At 38.4% G+C, this 13,639-nt stretch overlaps 1 protein-coding gene across 1 annotated transcript in view; it reads left to right on the forward strand.

The window, feature by feature from the left end:
- The window catches only part of Ar (androgen receptor), a 188,992-nt gene extending 182,221 nt beyond the window's left edge, over positions 1-6,771 (forward strand). Inside the window, exon 10 of the mRNA XM_031368495.1 lies at positions 55-6,771. Within this exon, the coding sequence (XP_031224355.1) occupies positions 55-210 (156 nt within the window). The 3' untranslated portion in view covers positions 211-6,771. The remainder of the gene's footprint in view (positions 1-54) is intronic.
- Positions 6,772-13,639: the final 6,868 nt, after the last annotated feature.

Genomic DNA, 13,639 nt, shown 5'->3' on the forward strand with positions numbered 1-13,639 from the left:
GAGCCATGTTTCTATTAAGCCAAGTTTACTGTCTGTCTCTCTCTCTTCCTACAGATTGCAAGAGAGCTGCATCAGTTCACTTTTGACCTGCTAATCAAGTCCCATATGGTGAGCGTGGACTTTCCTGAAATGATGGCAGAGATCATCTCTGTGCAAGTGCCCAAGATCCTTTCTGGGAAAGTCAAGCCCATCTATTTCCACACACAGTGAAGATTTGGAAACCCTAATACCCAAACCTACCTTGTTCCCTTTTCAGATGTCTTCTGCCTGTTATATAACTCTGCACTACTTCTCTGCAGTGCCTTGGGGGAAATTCCTCTACTGATGTACAGTCTGTTGTGAACATGTTCCTTAGTTCTATTTCCTGGGCTTTTCCTTCTTTCTTTTTCTTCTTCTCTCCCTCTTTCACTCTCCCATGGCACATTTTGACTCTGCTGTGTATTGTGGCTCCTGCCTGTGTTTTGAGTTGTGCTTTATTTCTTTGAATCTGTGATGATCCTCTTGTGGCCCAGTGTCAATTGTGCTTGTTTATAGCACTGTGCTGTGTGTCAACCAAGCAAATGTTTACTCACCTTATGCCATGGCAAATTTAGACAGCTATAAGTATCTGGGGGGAAGAAACAAACAGAGAAAATAAAAAGCAAAGCAAAACAAAAACAAAAACAAAACAAAACCAACAAACAAAACATGCTAGGTTTGTTTCTTCGTGGTATACAAATAAACACATAGGATTCCCAAAGAAGCCAACAGTGACTAGAAGAAAGTAAAAAAAAAAAAAAATTACAAATCCATGAGGAGTCACTGTTTTTGTTCATCCTGTCTCTCTGTGGGAAACTTCAGTTGTTGCTAATGGCTATTGCCATTAAAGAGCAGGATGACCCCAAAGCTTTACTGATAAGGTAGAGAGAAAAGAGGACAAGGAGGGCAGATGGATAACCATTACCTCCCTACGTACAGCCTTTGTTCCTGAGTCCTAGAGTGCTCAGTTGCAGTGCAATTCATTGTACTGAAATGTGCTTCTTGTTTGAAAACTTGTCTGCATGTGAATGCCTCCTCCTTCCAATCCTTTTCTCTCTTAACCTCTGCTTCCACCCTCAATTGACTTTCAATAGCTTTTCTCAGAGCTTTGTACTAAATGTTCTCTTTAGCCAAAACTTGGCCACTTCCACTGAAGTTATGTCAGTGACAAGAAAGCAGAAAGATCTGACTCTTTGGAAGGCTCCATTCAGATTTATGTTCATATTTCCATGTATGAGCCATAGTGGAGCTTTGTGGCTAGAGTCAGAGGAAAAGGAAGAAGAAGAATGGCTTAGCCATTCTCCCTTTAGAGATAGTGAGTAGTTGATCCCATAGTGCAATCACCCTTTTCTCTTTTAAAGGACCTACAGACTCCATGAGGCCACATTCTCCCTGCACAAGTCTTCAGTGTTTGGTGGCCCTGAACTTCACCATAATGCATTTAAGCCAAGGTGGTAAAGCTTGTGCACTTCTTTGGACGTGTTTATAGACACTGCTGAGATGCCCCTACCACCACCACCACAAAGGCTAGCAGACCAGCAGCCATAGCATCTATGTTTAGATGTCAATAGTATAAAAGACATCTCACTCAATGTCTTTTTCATCAACAGTCAATTTCTGGAGCCCTTAGACAAATTGGAAAGAAATCATCAAAGGGACCAGACAAACTGGGCATCTTGCCCCTGTCCTCCAGAGACAATATATTCCTATCAAGTGGATAAATGTCAATTTCTTCCTAAGAACAACTAAAGGGACTACCCAGACCATGGTGGAGGAGAAAACTAAGTAACCCAGCTGGGAAAAAATGAAGACACTAGAACCAGAAAGCATAGGATTTCTTTTTCCTTTCCATCCAGCATACCCACCGGCAGAAATGATGGAAAGCAGAGAGAAGGCCAGAAGAAAATACATACTGCTAAAGTCTTCAGAGGCGAAGTCTAAAGCCAGATGAACACCATCTGGCTAGATGGGCTCCGATTTGCTCATCCTCCTCTATGGAAATTGCTGGCTGACTTTGGCCAAAGTTACTCGGAATCTCTATCATAGTTGTCGCCTCTCAGTCAGAGGGTGCAGGACCACTAAGACATTCTATAGAACCCATGACTCCCACTGGACAGATCTGGCCAGTGTGGCTACAAATAGACTGTACCCACGAACTCAGGGCATGCCCTGGGTCACTGGTTTCATGTAAGTCTGTTGGCAGCCTTCTTTATTGTGGACTCTGTTCCTCAACCTTGAGTACAGGAGGAATGCCCACCTGCTCTTACCTTTGTATCATTGCTCCTCACTCAGCTCTTCACTTCCCTGCAGAGCTTAAGAAATCAGGGGCCAGGCACCAAGCTGACCATTTTGGTTGGTATACTATGTTAATTGAAAAGGTGGTTTTCAAGTGACATGTTTTCTTCCCTGATTTGTTTGTTGATATTAATAGCCAAACAAACTTGAAAAACAACTTCTTTAACAAGGGAGGGAGAATAGAAGATGGGTGATATGCTAATCCAACCCTGCTGGACAAAAACTGAAGCTTAGAGGTTACATTAAATAAAAATAGGGCACTTTCTGATTTGCTTTGTGATGATACCATCTGATTGATGTACAGGATCTCTCTTAGCTGTACCTTAAGCTGAAAAAAAAATGACTCTTTAGTTAAATTAGGTTATATTTTAATAGTTCCTTTACATCTATTCTGAAGAAATTTTTATCTTCTGTGGTACATGGATTTTATCATAACATTCTAATATTTGTCTTTTTAAATACTAGAGACTTCGTTCCATTTCTGTAGGAAGCTTTTCATCTTATGGAGTTCTGAATCATGACCCTTGTCTTTATGAATGTATATGCTTTTTACTTGCAAAAGCCAAAAATAGTGAAACAGCAGTGCAATTAAAGCAACACAGACTAAACTCCAAGTTTCCAAGTGACAATATTAGAGAAAAACAGCATACACATGGCTTTATGCCTACTGCTTCTGCAATGGAATTTGAGTGAACAATGGAAACTATAACTTGGCTGTGTTCTCCCACACAAGCAAAGAAGAGATTGGTTTTTGCTTTTTGCTTTTTGGATTTTGTGTTTCTTTTCTGTTTGGTTTTGTTTTGCTTTCTTTGGCCATCAATGTTCCAGCTAATATGATTGGCAGAGCAAGCACCCTGCTCAGCAGAGTGAATGTTGCTGATACACTATGCTCACCTGTGAACGACTGGCCATATATCCATTCATTTGGTTAATATGGAAGATAAGGATCACTTACTGGACAAGTCAAGGTGATCATCTCCAAAGAGGTTTACAGTGCTTGGTGGGAATGGAATATGAGGACAAAAAAAAGAGGAGCACCTTGGAGAAGGCCCAACTGGGCTAGACAGCAGCCAGCTGCCAAAATCACGAACTCTGCGATTAAAGAAGAGTCGTGTAGTGTTTTCAACTCCCATCTGAAGGCAGCTCACTGTGTGTGGACTCTGAGCTGACACTGGAGTTGGCTTCTTTGTTCCATAGATTTTTTATGCCACCAGGCAATATTATTGTTCTTGGAAAGTTCATTATTTTTTTAAATTACCTTACTCTGAGAAAGGAATTTTTTTTTGAAGGATTCTGTCATATATCTTTGGAAAACAGAAAATCAGTAATATGTATATTTTTATGTATGTTCACTGGCACTAAAAAAAAAAAAAAAAAAAAAAAAAAAAAAAAAGAAAAAAAAGAAAAAAAAAGAAGAAAAAAAAAAAAAAACTTCACTCTGTCCTTTGGGTAGTTGCTGAGGTTAATTGTCCAGGTTGAGAAATGTGCTTTTGCTAACATCCTTCTCTGTCCACGCTCTATTTCTAAACACATATAGGTATACATAAAAAGATATATTCAACACACTTTAAGAAAAAAGTACATCCACCATCCACATGATAATCCGATACTCCACAAATTACATAACTTTAAGCTTCAAGCAACTTCTGTTTCATTCAGTACAGATATAGCCTTGGCCCCTTCTTTCCCTTAAATTTGGCATGGCACAAAGGCCCAAGCCACCCTTATACATACCTCCCTAAGACTTATGCCAGCACCACACTTCAGAAGGTTTTCTGAAGGCAACTGACTTGCTATTCCTGCATGACCCTAGCATGGTCCTGCAAACACAAAAGACTAATTATATATAATTCTCCTCTACTAACTGTCTGGGTCACAGGTCATTGGGCCAAGGGCATGGTTCTTATGTTTATGAACCACGAATGCTAACCTACTAGATTAAATTCTGAACCGAAAGTCATAAGAAGCCATTCAGCATGTAAAACTTCTTGAACTAAGAAGTTTCTTTCCTGGCTGCCTTTGCAAACAGGTTTGCTCTCACCACTTATCTCTTTGAAAATCTTTGAAGGCCTTTTTTTTTTTAAGTAGAAAAGGAGATGAAAGCATTACATTATGTAACCAAAGATTATATTGTATCTGCTAAGATACCAAAATTTTTAAGGGCAGGGAAGGAGCAAGCATTAGTGCCTCTTTGGTAAACTATCCAAAGACAGACTGAAGGACTTTTCTGATGACTGACTTAGAAGACTTTGTGGGGAGGGGTTGTATCACAATATACATATTTAGAAGTGTTGAGAATAATTCGGGGGTAAATGGGATTATAGTGTCCTTCACTAGCTGATTTTATAAGCAGAACTAGCTTTCCTTTTTTTAAGTAGTTACAGAGCAAATTCTTGAAGCTCCATCTTTGCATGGTTGGAAATGGAGCTGGTCTTGGCCACTGTGTTTACTAGTGCCCATGTTAGTTTATTTGAAGATGTGAAGCCCTTGATGAGAAGGGGTACATTTAAAGGATTAGATTTTTGCACTAGAAGGAGGGCAGGCAGAAACCCTCATTTCTGCCCAGTTTGGACAGCACAAAAAGTTCTCTGCAGTTTAAGGCAGAAAGTTGAAATATATTGTAAATGAGTATTTGTATCCATGTTTCAAAACTGAATTATATATATAGATGTAATGTGTTCTGATAGCTTTACCTTTCTCTGCACCTTTATACTTGGTTCCAGGTCATATCTGATGCCATGTACTTGTAAGAGAGGTTGCAGTTAAATTTTTGGATGCTCTCTCAGAATGGATAAGACACCTGGATTGATCAGATAACTGAGATCTCTTCCCTTCTTGGGCCTGGTGTTGAGGCCTTGCAAAGGGATGGAAGAGAAAAGGGTAGGGTACATGATGTATTGCACTTTACTAGCTTAAGACGGATGAATGTGGAAAGGGTGGTGAAATTTCATTGAAATTGCCTGGGAAATTGCAATAGGGAGAAATCCAGATGTGGGGCCAGGTGCCCACTCAAAGGACTGGCCAGCAGCCACTTCATGGGATCTGAGGCATTATGAAAAGGAAGGCTATTTCCTTGGTTTTCACCATTCTTGTTAGAGAAGGGCAGTTGCCTGATCTTGGGAACCTGGAGCAAATGCTCCTTCTGTCACATCAATTCTTTCCCCTGCAATTGAGGTGCTCTTGCTACTGGGTGTCTGTGTGCTCTAATTCTGGTTTTGGATATGTTCTGTAAAGATTTTGATAATTGATAATGTATTTTTCTCTGTTAAAAATTTGTTAGTGTGTTAGAAGTCATATCTCTATAGGTACAGGTCCTTTGCTTCTCATGAGTAGAGGGATTTTTTTTTCTTCAATTAAGAGTTTGACCCTGGGGTCTGTTGCCCGGAGCCCATCCAGAATGCACATTTGTCACAATTTTTCTGAAATTTCAGTCAAGGTAACAAATCACTGGGAGTTCTCTTACCCCTCAAAAAAAGTAGATAATTGAATTTAGCAGGTGGTATTTTAGAGCAAAAAACAAAACAGCCTTTGACCCAGCTTTAATATGACCCAATTTAATCTGGCCAGGAAGCAGGTAATGTGTATTAATTGGTTTCCGATCCTGGTTGAGTGTAGCAGATTCCGCTTTGTTTCCTAGTTCCTTTTGTTACTTGGCCTTTCACGGAATGAAACGAGAAGATGTGAAATGGGCAGCACTGGTAATCTGGAACAGTTTCCATATGAGCTACTCAGTAAGACTGTTATTTAGCTGCAGATACTGTTGGCCAACAACAATTGGAGCACATACGTATACATTACCTAAAGGAAAAACAGTTCTGAAATGCTGCTGTTTCTCTGCAGGCACTCTGTCTGTCTGCTGCCTCATAGTTTGAGTCACTGTATTCTAAATAACAGATTGACCGGTTTGCAGTATCTTATGGCCTTAGCACCTGGTGCTAACTGCCCTGCAAGGAATTACCTATGGGGTTGTCCTATAAGCCACTTCCGTCATTGAAAGCAGCCACCAATGGAATACCCCATGTTAAAAAAACAAAAACAAAAATAAAAAAAAAAAAAAACAAAGATGGTCCTTTACCACTCTTTGACACACACCCCTGCTTTCCTCTAGACAGATAGACTGGACATTGATTAGGGAATACATAGCAAGTGACATGCTTACACTGCTCTGGAGATTCATTTGGCAGTAGGAGGGAATAGACAATGTAAGTAGAGATATGAATTAAATCTGGATGTAGAGAGAGCAAAGAGAGAAAGCATTCAAATTTTTTTCAAAAGAAGAAACCAATTTATTTTGCTTGAAACTTCTTTTGCCGGGGCTTCAGTTCTCACAGCGGCACTTGGTCTCCACTGGGCAGCAGGACCAGCCCCAAGCGCTAGTGTTCTGTTCTCTTTTTGTAATCTTGGAATCTTTTGTTGCTCTAAATACAATTAAAAATGGCAGAAACTTGTTTGTTGGAATACATGTGTGACTCTTGGTTTGTCTCTGCGTCTGGTTTTAGAAATGTCATCCATTGTGTAAAATATTGGCTTGTTGGTCTGCCAGCTAAAACTTGGCCACAGCCCCTGTTGTGACTGCAGGCTCAAGTTATTGTTAACAAAGAGCCCCGAGAAAAGCTGCTAATGTCCTCTTATCACCATTGTTAATTTGTTAAAACATAAAACAATCTAAAATTTCAGATGAATGTCATCAGAGTTCTTTTCATTAGCTCTTTTTATTGGCTGACTTTATTGGAGTCAAGAATTGGTATCATGCCCAGTGGCCTTTTATGCTACTTTGATTTTCATATATTTTTAAAACTCTTAGCCAGTGGTTATAAATTTGCCCTGTCTTAACCTTAACATAGGTTGAACTGAGACCACCAAAATAACAGAGCATCTGTGTTAGAATGCGCAGATGAACACCAACGGCTAATCGCAATCTTTTGTGAGAAGCCCCAAGCTTGTCAGCTAGGGGAAATCTGCACAAGCTTAGCTACTCACACTCACATGTTGCTTCCTATAAGAATGTTGCATTACTATTTGGTTTGAATCAAGCCACAGACAAAGGGAGAACACATTCTCAACCTCACTTGTTTTGTGGGACATGGTGTCTTCAACCACTCAAGTATATAAGCTGAGCCGTACTTCTTTTGGAGTTGTTTTAGTTCTTCACTTCCTGTTGCATCCCAGTGCTAACACATTTAAGATCCCAAACAGAAATGTTGATTTTTGAGCTGTTATTGATCCCTCAATGAGGAACTATAGATGCCTTAAGCAGCAAAAAGAATGTTCTCTATACTTCACATCCTCATGTGTAACAGCAGTTGTTACAAGGCCTCCATTCTGGTTTGGGTTGGGGATTCGATGAAAACATGTGTCACACAGCTGGTGGGCTATTTGTTCTGGCTCTGCTCCCTATTAAAATTCCAGAACCCCTGATAGAGATCCCACATTGAGCCATTTTTTAACATTTTCCACCTCAAAGTATATGGATTTCTCCAATGTTTCCTGATATCAGTGTAAGAACAAGAAGAAATACCAATTATTCTTAGGATGTGTATTTGTGTGTCTACAATGAAGAAAAGGAATGTATATATGGTTGTAGGCTACATGAGACTGAGCTTGTCTCACGATTAGGCCACTGACTACCATTACTTAAACTGCCCTCCCTTGTATTGACAACGAATGACCTATATAACAGCTCTGCACTACTGATTTTATTTACCACTCAGTTTCTGCAAGCTTGTTATCAGCTACCACAGGTTTTTCCAGAAGTAGCAACACCAAGTTCCAAGACAAGGCACCTAATAGGCTTGAAAGAGCCTACAGACAGAAGTGCTGTACATGACTTGAGCTAATGGTCATATAATTAATATATAGATATGACTCGGGTCTATTCATTTAATGTATCACAGTGAAAATTTCCCAATCCTTTTCTGGATCTAAATTGATTCACTTGTCAAGTGAATGTCTGTTAGAAGGCATTTTGACCTATATGAGATAGAAAGTCTTTTCTAGCCCCAAACCTATAGTGATTGCAAACATAAATAGGAAAATTATTTTTCCTGTTGATGAATAAAGATGAAAAGGAAAAGGACTTTCATTATCCCTGGAATACAAGCTTGGAAATAGTATACCCATGGTTTATACTCAACAGATATTCAGAGAACAAGTGGTAAGAGGAAATGCCAAATAACAATAAATACTATTGACCTCTTTATGGATGGAAAAGAACACAAAAGTGAAGTCATGTATTTATCATAGAAATTACCACATACAAGACAGATATAAATAGCAGGTAAATAAGCCCTAGTTATGCACCATTATTTCAGCAAGTTGATGGTCTATTACATGCTCTAGATTAGACCAGTCTTGAATTGTGACCTATAACTCCTATCCCACAACTTCCTACATCCTTTCCCCCAAAAGTAAAGTTAACATTTAGTTTAGAATTTCTAACTTTAGGCCTAGAAGGATTCTTAGGCATGTTATATTCCAATTTTTTACTTAACATAGGAATCTGAGCTAAAATATTTAATTATATTATGGTCTATGTCCTGTAACAATAGGCCACCCTTAGAACACAATTTATACTCCATATGTGGGAAGTATTTCAAGGTGCTGGGACATCCAAGAACATTTACCGTACCCCTACATGTTTATTAAAAACAAAGCCTGAAAAGTGAGACACTCAACTTCTTGATATATGGCTCTTACATATGCAGACAAAGACCCTCTACCCCAATTACTGAATCTATTTTGCCTTCTACCCACTCTGGGTGACTTTCTTTATGACTACTGTAAAGAAGGGAGATAAAAAGATGATACATTTGATGAGCTCTTAGAGGGATTATAAGAACAAATGAGAGAGACATGAGTATGAGAATGGCTCTCTAAGATAACAGGTAGATATAGATGGCTTAAGCATCCAGATCATCCTCCCACACTTTAGCCTATAATTTCTGATCTTCCCTCAATGGTTTAACTGAAAAAAAATTATTTTAGGTGAGTTTATCTAACTGCTAACCAGTAAGGTTCCATGAAGAACAAGCTGATTTAAACCAGACTATGTGAACACTCCTTCACATCTCCCCATGGCATTGCCTCAAATCTCAAACCAGAAAAACAGGCCATCAGAAGAGATAGGCTCTGTAACAACACATATAACTGATAAGTTATCAATCACATGCATACCCAAAGTATGAAAACCCTTTTGATGTGCCAAGTTCAACTAACTATGGAAGAGACTCTTATTGACTATAAATACGCAGGAACCTTCACAAGCACATTATCCAATGTTCCCCTTAGCCATTGACTTTCAATTGTTAAGAAACATTTGTACAACCATTTTGCTTTGTTCCCAAGAACAAGAAAGTCTTGGTTCTACTTCATGAAGATCTTGGTCTATTGAGAGACAAACAAAGATACAGATCAATGTAGTATCACTTAATGGGTGCTATGGCAAGGAAATCACTGGGTTCTGTCTTTAACATGGAGGAATAGTGCCTTCCCAGTCTAGAGGTAAGGTCAAAGAAGGCTTCCCAAAGAAATAAAAGCCACAACTCAAATTGGATGAAGATGAGCATGGGAGTGGAGAAAGGGGATCCTTCCTAATGTGAGAGTTGGCAAGCTTGTAAGGGAAGCACGAAGTACCTGAGATTATAAGTCAAACCTGAATAAGAAAATGACTGTAAGTGATATAAGTACGGAAAAGAATCACACAGATGTAGAAAAAAGTCTTCCTAAAAGAGTGTGGCTTTCATCTCATTAGTAACAAAGATTCTTAGTACTTTTAGCATTTTAGTTCCCAGAGCACAGTCAGATAATTGACCTAACCTCAGCATCATAACATCCTAAGGATGCAGGGAGGTCATCAATCAACCAAACTGTAGAAAGGCAAACTTGGGACTGTGAATGTGATTTTCCCAAAGGTTGCTACAGATTGACATCCTTAAATCAAACCAAAAAACCTACATCTCATGATTTCCAGTATCATCATTCTCACATTATACCAATTTAACAAACACCTCAGTAAGTATTGATATGCTCATACTAAAGTATCTCTGTGATGATAACTTGTGTTGCCTGCTACCCTATTTGTACTTGCCATGGCCTTACTGGTGTGATGTTGGCACACAGCTCCCAAAGAATAAAGAAGAAACCCCTAGAGAAATGATAGTAACATCAACTTCATAAGTAGTAAAGGCAGTGGGAAGTCAGCTAAACTGGTGCTCAGTTGATTGTGAGAGCTTATTTCCTCATCTGAAGAGGAAATCAGAGAATTCTAGAGACATGACATCTTTCCAACTTTCTAGATATGGTAATATCTGACTGTGTCCTGGAATAGTCAGCTAGAACTTCCCTGGAGAGGAAGGCAGGTAAGTAAACAGTGAGTGAAGAGAAAGGGTGGCTGTGGCTTCTTTGGGAGAAATACAAAGCAAACAGGAAAAGAGAATCAGTTTAGAGCTGAATCTGGGGTAGCACCCATCAAGAAAATCTTCATTTTTAAGAAATTGAATTTCATCTGTAGATCACCCATTCTCAGGTGCAGTGTGTGAAGCATTGGAACACTCCAAGAAGCACTAGGACTGGATGTGTATCTGACACATCCCTCACCAAACTTCTTCCTCTCCCTTCTCTCCTGTTTAAAAACTTAAATATGAACACAAATGAGACCAATAGCCTTAAGAAAAAGAGTCTAGACCTACCATCATATTTTTAGAGAAAGTTATCTATGAACTTCAATATTTAAAAATGTCAACAAATGTTTTGCCACAGCTTGTAACTGAATTCAGGACACCATTTGAAATAACTAAGAATCGTCAATAAAGCTTTACCATGATAGACGTCAAGCTAAAACTTGTACAACAATCTAATAGATGTGAAGCAGAGACTGATTAAAGAATAGAATTGAAAAAATAATAACAAAGGCAACAACAATAATAAAATATCTTAATAATATTAGTATTACTACTACTAATAATAATAACAATAATGATTACTAATAATATTAGTACTAATAATAATTACTAATAATATTATTACTGCTAAGTTCCTTCCACTATGTATGTTATAAATCTTTGTACACTATGTGTGTCATATAATCTCTTATTATCCTTATACATCAAGTAGTGTTACCCTCTTTATAGAGATAAGTAATCAAAGACTTTTCTAGCATCAACTAAGATTACTTCTAAGCAATACAACCTAACCTCAAATTCAGGAAAGTGAATTGCCAAAACCTATCATTTTGATCACTGTATACTTCTTAAAACTGGTTGGTTTCTTTTTTCAATTGTTTTACAAAGAGACTCAAGGAACTCCAAAACATGCAGCAGCACTAGAGAACAGGAGTGAAGGCATCTATATCATAATGGAATTGTCTTCTTACTCAACTATTTTGAGAGTGTCAGTTATATCTGGCATATATGAAGTCATGATTTCCACATAGCCTTATCCCCAAATTTCATACAACTATGTGAACCAAGGCTATTGCTTCCCATTATTGTCTGGTTAGAACTATTGTGGTGGTAGAGCAGTTTATTTGACATCCAAATATAATCTATGAACATATTTGTCTGTTAAGGAATCCAGAGGAAATAAGGCATTTGTGGTTTATCAGCTTCTGTTAATAACTAGCAAGTAAGTTTACAGCTCTTGTACCTTTTGGGGGTCACTATGTCCCATATGTAGAACAAAGGCACCAAAGACTGCCTGGCTTATTTCTTTCAGCTATACCATGCTCTTAGACGGTGAAAGAAAGTGGCTAAAACCAAAATTTTACAGTCTTAGATTCTCTCATTTTTATTATACTTGTTTTCTTATGCTTCCATTTCAGAAGTCTATATCCTAGTGCTTCCTCTACTGAAAATGTCTAGCCATCAGCTTTGTCTCCACTCTTCTAGTAATCTGCTACTCATTTTCCCACAACAGGCTCTATCACATAGCATACTATCCTGTTTGTCATACATGTGGATGTGTCAATCATGGTGACAAAGTGTTTTTGTCAATGTTTCTTAGTTCATTCTACAGATCAACTATATTGATGTGAGCCAAAGATACAAACAAATAAATGTTCAATACAGATATAAGTGGGCAATTTTAGGTGCTCTGAGGTTTTGGATGATACAGAATTTAAAAACCAGAATACAGGCAATGTCAATGGAAAAGCATTAATCTTCAGGATAAGGCCAAAGGTTTTCTTTCGGGAATGGGAAAATTCTTTTCAGCAGTCTTTGTTCAGGTAGGTCTCTCATATTAAATGCTCTTCTATATTTCTGCTAGCAAATCCTTCCTGGCCATTAATGTTAAACTTGAAAACAAGATTAAAGAATGAATATATATATATATATATATATATATATGTGTGTGTGTGTGTGTGTGTGTGTGTGTGTGTGTGTGTGTGTGTGTATAATTTCTACAACTTGGATGAACAATGAACATTTCTCTTTTAAACTTTAAATTTTCCATTTCTAAGCCTAAACCTCTACGTGGGCTTGTAGTTATCTGTACTAGCAACACACACTTTTACAATATTGATGTCACATAGAACTTACAGAAAATCATATAAGAAAATCAGGTTAGGAATTACTAATAACCACTGAGAAATTAACTGAATTGTGAAGTTAAATATAAAAGTTACATTTTAAAAGTCAGGGTGATGAGGCAGGAGTCGGGGAGTGGGGGAGCACCCTCATAGAGCAGGGGGAGAAGAGATAGGATAGAGAGTTTGCAGAGGGAAAACCAGGAAGGGAGTAACATTTGAAATATAAATAAGTAAAATAGCCAATAAAAAATAAAAATAAAAGTCATTGTCAGAGTAATATATTAGTGAAGAAGACAAAGAAGCCAAAAATGAAGTGAAGTCAAAAATCATATGTAGCAAGCAAGTATGGCAGCAGAACTTTGCCTTCAGAATTTTATCAGATCTTGGAAGAGGATAAATTTCTGTTTTGGTGACCACTAGAAATGAAGGAAAAGGCAAGTAAGCTGAGAACCAGAATCCATCTGGAAGCTATCTCTACAATGTCTGCATGCCTAATAAAGCTGCCCAGGAGAGAGCAGAGTTACCTCCCAGGAAGTGCTGTCTTCACATCCAGAGACAATCTGGAGTATCAGAAGAGGCCATGATGGGATGCAGCAGTGCAGAGAAACCTGCTAGGAAAGGACTCGCTGCTCTCCCTTCCTCTACATCCTGACCCAAGAACACTGGGGCTTCAGACACCAAGCCTCACATTTGTCCTTCTCACACAGCACCACATGGATTTGGGATCTGCGAACTTCACCTTTCAACTCAGCTCAGCTGTACCAGAAATTTACTCCATAAGCAATCTCAATTTTCTTATTT

Source organism: Mastomys coucha, chromosome X (assembly GCF_008632895.1).
Source record: "Mastomys coucha isolate ucsf_1 chromosome X, UCSF_Mcou_1, whole genome shotgun sequence".
NCBI classification, from domain to species: domain Eukaryota; kingdom Metazoa; phylum Chordata; class Mammalia; order Rodentia; family Muridae; genus Mastomys; species Mastomys coucha.